The sequence below is a fragment of the Apodemus sylvaticus genome, chromosome 1 (assembly GCF_947179515.1).
Source record: "Apodemus sylvaticus chromosome 1, mApoSyl1.1, whole genome shotgun sequence".
In the NCBI taxonomy this organism is placed as follows: domain Eukaryota; kingdom Metazoa; phylum Chordata; class Mammalia; order Rodentia; family Muridae; genus Apodemus; species Apodemus sylvaticus.
Window position 1 is genome coordinate 136,485,360 of NC_067472.1, and position 6,319 is coordinate 136,491,678.

Consider the following 6,319-nt stretch of genomic DNA (forward strand, 5'->3'; position numbering starts at 1 on the left):
TAACTGAGAAATAATAAACTAGCCTTTGTTTGTTTTGCATTTAAGACTGGTAGCTACATTCCTCTTAGAGGGGTGTGGGAGGTGGGAGACAACTTCCACAAAATAGAAAATAGGAAGAATTTTTTTGTTTGTTTGTGTGGTTGGTTGTCTGATTTTGGCAAAGTGTAGCCTACTGTAGGACTAGATATAGCATGCTTGGAAAATCTGGCAGAAATGCTAAAATTATGGAGCACATGTAACCAATAAAACAGTAGTTTAAATAAATCCATTCTAACCAGCCCCCAGCCTATCAGAACTACACACAATAGCATTATGCTTGCAATGTACGTCACGTGGGTTAGAGTGTCACACCACGTCACACCACGTCTGTGAATAGAAATTTTTGTCAGTCCCAAGGCTCCATGGTTCTGGCACCAGCCCTGGAAATATATTATCCAGGTATATTTGGCATAATTTCAGAGAGATACATATGACAAAACATTTGAATGAGGTTCTTTCATCCATTACCATGAGTCTCCCCATCCCATCAAGGGTGTTTCTTATGACACTGACCTTTTGCCTCTGAGGACTCCACAAGTGCTCCTGTTTATCACAGATGTTCTAGCTATTACACTATAAGTGAAATTAATTTTAAGAGACAGTCATATAAGTTTGGACCTTACATCAATTTCAATAATTTGCCCCCTCTTAGAATAAATGTCTATAAGGCATTGAATTTCCCCTTATCATTGTAGGTACTTTGAAATGAGCAATACTGGTTCATTGTGTCATAACTTAAGATCAACAATTCCGATAGGCTGTTACTAGGTCATTTACGGCTGAAAGCTGGTATAAGCAAGACTAAGGTCAGGCAGCAGTGGTGAGCTATATTGGCCTATGAAAGCCCAATGCATCTCATTAGGAAAATCTGCTTTTAATATTTTTGGTTTCAAGAAATGACGCATGACTTCTGAAACCCTTCCTGCAATTAATCCCCCCCAGGCTCCATGTTTAGAAAATGATTCATTACCTTTGAACCTTCCTTCCTTTGCTTTGCTGTGTCCTTGGGGAGCCATTAACACACTCTGTGGTGAGCTAGGGTTACCCAACTGCCAGCATCATGTCTGTTTGTTTTCACAGGTGCAGTATGCAGAGCTGAAGCTCTGTGGCAACCAAAGCCCACTTCGGAAGAAGAGGAGTACTGTCTAGAGTTCACACAGACTAAGGACTCCCGCATCCAATGTGCAGCCAATGAGACCTGGATCCTGGCAGCTCGAGTGGTACCCAGGTGTCCTGAGATGGGTGTTGTGTGCAGCCTTCTCGCCTCTCTCTGCTTTCTTTACATACCCAGATGAAAGCACACATGCACGCAGGTCCCTCTACATGGGTATCCTGGATGCCTGGACCACCAAACCATCAAAAGACACCAAGTCTGAAACTGGGAGAGCCTCACATCCATTTTCTTAGGACATAAAGCCAGGTGTCCACATGTCTGAACACCATTTTTGAGAACAGCCAGAAGACCACTGGATTCCAGGATGATGCTGAACTTATTTCAGTACCTTCAGTGGATTTTCACTAAGAATCAGTTATTTCCAGTTGAGGCTGGTGGCTCACACCTGTAATCCTAACAGGGAAGAAGCCAAGGCAGGCTAGTCCAAGATCAGTGCCAGCTGAGGAATTGTGCTGTGTTAGCCTCTAACCTATAATAAAAACTGTTCTAAAGCCAACAATCAGCAGAGGTTCAGTGATTTCCAGTCTCCATCCCGCCACTTGTTCCATGGTATTTTTGTCCCCTCTCTCTACCCAGATAATGTACATTAGAAAATGAATGCTTAGTGATTTCCAGAATTAACTCAAATATTTAGGAATCTTTCAGCTGTGACTACTAAAGACATGCCTGTTTAATTTTTGTTGTTGTTGTTGTTGACCCTTTAGTATTAGATGCCAGTTTAAATCACATCTCAGTTGTTATTGGCAAGGGCTGTCCTGGAAGGTCTCAGTGGAGTCACTCATTGGAAGAATAAGGGTTTTGTGATAGTATTATGTTTCTGTAAAATGCCATTTCTTCCAACTTCACTTTTTGCTTATTACTAAAACAAGATGTCAATATGCATCCTTAGAGAGATGCTGATGGTTGTGGCAGATGAAATAGTAGGTTCTGAAAGTATTTAGGAATATCTAAGTATGGAGAGGCTTACTTAATTACGACTCTTAGTGAAATATACTCATTTCAGTTGCCCAATGTTTTGAGCAGCTATTTATAATGTTTTTGCTATCCAAATTTGTCTTTTATTTTTTTCTAAGGGTCAAAATAAGATATAGACAATAGAAGCTTATTTCAAAAATCCTGTTCATACTAAATAACTAACAAAAAGTCCTCTATAGATAGTATTTGAATCCTGGCTACCCCACAACTCCACAACATACCCTGCCAAGTTTAAAACAATTCATTATGTGCATGTAAAAATAGTGTACAAATATCTTTGTATTAAAATGATATTTAAGCTTTAAAATCTATATTTCATCAACATATACTTGCTATGTGCAGATTTGTATATGTATTGTAAAGAAAAGCTGAGGAAGGAGGCCTAATTTACTTGTGTTTAGCTTATTTTTTTGTTTCTGCATTGTAATTTAATAATCTTCAAACAAAATGTTTTATGAAAGAAAAATGCCAAAGATTCTAAACTTTGTCATCTCATGTCTGTTTTACTTTATATTCTTCTTCCTGATTTCTCTGTGGCAGAGCCCGATTTCTGCATGATTTGATTTGCTTCAAGTTAATGAAGCTGGCTGGAAAGGCGCCTTGACGAGATTCTAAAAGCCCCAGTAAATCTGTTAGTTGTACATACAATAGATACCCGAGAACTTCTTTGTCTAACCAGTTACTCAATCTTCTGTGTAAACAATACCTCATTGTCTTGTGCCTGTCATCCATTTTATCATAGTCTGTCATTTAGTAATGACCCAAGGCAGACATCTATAAGCCATCATGTGAGATACGCTCAGCCACTGGAATGGAAACTTTGGGGAGCCAAATAAGCCCTTATTTATTTAAATATGGGCCCCATCTTTCATGACAGTTCTTATCCTTTAGAATTTCTAAATGAAATAATTTTCCCAGCAGGAAGGTATCATTAGTGAGACTTCTTTCCTCCATAGCCCCAATAGAACTCACAGCATTACATTCAGGACACAAACGCCAGCTGGTATGAGAGCAAGACAGGGCCAACTTTTCTACACTCTCTACTGAAGACAACTGGTAGTTGTTGAAATCAGCATTGCACGTGAGGAAATGAGTGTTTGCTGGAAGTGAAGTGTTAAGATTTGTTTATGCATTATTGTTGCACAGGTCTCAGCCTTACATGCCCAGGATCTCAGAAAGTGACAAATCGTATGATCTAATCCTTTATTCCATCTTGAAGAAGTACCTGTAATAGCACTGTGGGCAGAACTATTCTCTTTGTATGCATGGGACCAAAACTAGCATGAATTTGTTTTTCCTTCTTCCACTGTTTGATATATAAAAGAAAGATTTGTACTAACCCAAGATCTTAGCAACTTCTGCAAGATTTTTCTTCTTTTTGAGAATTATCACAATTTACACTTACATAAAGCAGTCCTTTAGCATGTCCAGATTTGCCAGCATGACAGTTTGTATGCTTTGAGACAAGCATTGCATAAAATGCATGCTGCTAAAATGCCACACCCATAAATCTGATAGCAGGTGGCCAGTCTAAAGACAAAAGAGCCAAAGGAAAGCAAAGTTATCACACCTCTATAGTCAAGTGTTTGGAGCCTGGTTTCCTAGTAACCCAAAATCCCTTACACAAACACCTGCAGCCTAACCCTGAAATATTCACAGTACTTTACACAAAAGGTCACTCTTAAAAGCACGAATTGTGTTATATATTAAAACTTGCTGTTTATCAAGGTATCAAGAAGTTCACCTATCCCTTCAGATATGGGATAACCCAAGCATCCAATGATGAAAGGACCAAGTAATTTTATCCTTTACCTGATTCTGTGAGTGGCATTATTTACTCTTTCGAAAATTTACTCTTTCGAAACTCTCTCACTATTCTATTGGAGGGTATTTCAATAAGTTATATATTTATGTCTTGGTAACTTATTTTATCAGTAAATAACCGTCTTCCCTATATTGGTTTACATTGGCAATTGAGACTAACAGGCAGGTAGTATATGCAATGTGGATACTTTGAATGAAGGTTGACTCACATCCAAGACAAGGTTGACTATAAGATGTATGATGCAGATCCATTATTCGGAGCATGTGATATGCTTCTAATGATTTTGCTGAAATTAGTAGATAACGTATTCATACTGTTCAACTTGAAGATAATTAATTGGGAATGTTAAAAATGCCTTGTGAAGTGTTCACAGTTTCCTTCCTAGTCCTACACTCATGTTTATAGCACTGTCAAAGGCTTGTCTTAAAGGCTTGTCTCCTGAACTGGGGCCAATGTCGTCGTGGATGTCTTAGTTTTTAGTTTTTGTGCTTTTCCCTGATCTACAAACCTATGTCATCTAGTCAGTCAGGAATGGATGTGGTATTGCTTCTATCCTGATAGCCATGCTGCATAATACTCCATATGTCACGCGAATGATGGGAATCTCAATGAGCTGGGTTCCACTTGTGATGTCTTTCCCCAAATGTCAAAGTAAACACTATTCTCCTTCAAACCATTTGAAGTTCTCCTGCTCTGATGAGGTCACCAATGACTTCATCTTTGTGCTATCTGAGTTTCTAGCTCTTGCTGCAGCATAAGATAGGGAAGGCATCAGTGAATTGGCAAGTGCTAACTCACATTTCTCATGGAATGACTGTCATCTTGAAGTCACTTCATCCTACCATCCAAATCCCCTCCCTTCAAATAGTGTGCTGTAAAAAATAATTTAAGATCAAAGTTTGAGGAAATGAATTCTAGCAGATACACCAAAACATCAAAAAAATTCTTATTTACATCTACAAGAGGCCTTGACCCCACTATCCTCTGCTAGACCTACCAACCTAAAAGCCACCTGAAAACCACTCAGAAACACGTGCCTCACAGCACAATCATGGTCCATTTGTTTTAAAGATTTTTTTTTATATGTTGCTTTTCTTGAAAAAAAAAAAAAAAAGGGAATAACCCAGAAAGATCAATGGTGTTCATCCTGGGTAATAATTACTTGCATGAAGTAGAGTGCTTATTTTGTGTGATATATATGATTTCTGGATATGTCAATGACCAACTAATCAATTATGCAATGTCTTATATTTGGAGAAATTCTTACATGGCAATAGAAAATACAGTATTTATGAACTGTAAAGTGACATTTGGATTCTTGTTTTCTTGTAACTTCCCAGTTAACCTATTGAATACAGGTTGATACATACAAGAAAAACAGACAACACTGCCTTGCTAGAGCCAGATAATAAATGGATATTTTTAAGCAGCTAACACACTTAGATTCAAGTTTCATAAGACTTTCAATCTGGTTGCGGTGTGTGGCTTAGCAACTAGGCTGTGCCGAGAATTTTTCTAAGTCAGTTGTAGTGTTCCTGATATAGTGTTTCACAGTGAGAAAATATAAAAGTCTAATTGGCAGATTATAAGAAATAAATGAGGAATTGACATTTACTTGACTGGGGAGACAGCAGAGTCAAAGATTTTGATTCAAGCAAACAAACTGTTGATAATTAACAGGCTTCCTCCAACTCGAGAGAGAGAGAGCACGGAATTGGCACAAAAGTTGACAAAAAGAGAAGTCAAAACCGGGGCAGCTGATCTACACAGAGATAGTAAATACTATGTCAGATGCTATGTCATTTAACTGCATAATGTCCATTTATGTAAAATGTTCCTGAGCTATTTTAATATTAATATTGATAAAATATTGACTCCTTATTTCATAGACAGATAACAGTTTTGCAAAATAAAATTTTCAGATATTTTTAAACAAAATTTAAGAGATTTTGAAAAGTTGAGAACTTATATCTACAACAATCTACGGAAATAAGTAGAGAATTAGGTGTGAGAAGAAAGTGCTTGGGAGCTGTGGAGAGATGGCGGGAGTCAGGGTTGAAGTCAAGGAGCCTGAAGAGCCTCCAATGGGAGTAACAAGGAGGTAACAGCATATGAATAACGTCCTCAAAGCAGAAGCACTCCAAACCCAGGACAAGCACACTTCAGGACTAATGCTTAAACTGAGTAAAGGCTTGCTGTTAAAAAAATGTATCTTGATGACAGCATTCAGACATAATCATAAGGTGGTCAAGAGTATAAATAGTAGGTCTGTGTGAATGGTTTATTCAGCAAAGTGCCTGCTCTGT

The 6,319-nt window shown here is 38.1% G+C and overlaps 1 protein-coding gene across 3 annotated transcripts in view; it reads left to right on the forward strand.

Moving 5' to 3' along the window:
• Mctp2 (multiple C2 and transmembrane domain containing 2) overlaps positions 1–5,822 on the forward strand; it is a 230,825-nt gene extending 225,003 nt beyond the window's left edge. For 2 of the 3 annotated variants that reach the window (XM_052160741.1, XM_052160751.1), the window contains exon 23: positions 1,120–5,821. In XM_052160741.1, coding sequence (XP_052016701.1) covers positions 1,120–1,188 — 69 coding nt within the window. In that variant the 3' untranslated portion in view covers positions 1,189–5,821. Of the gene's footprint in view, positions 1–1,119 lie in introns of all 3 variants that reach the window. The other variant, XM_052160753.1, reaches the window with a different exon arrangement.
• The last annotated feature ends 497 nt before the right edge of the window (positions 5,823–6,319 follow it).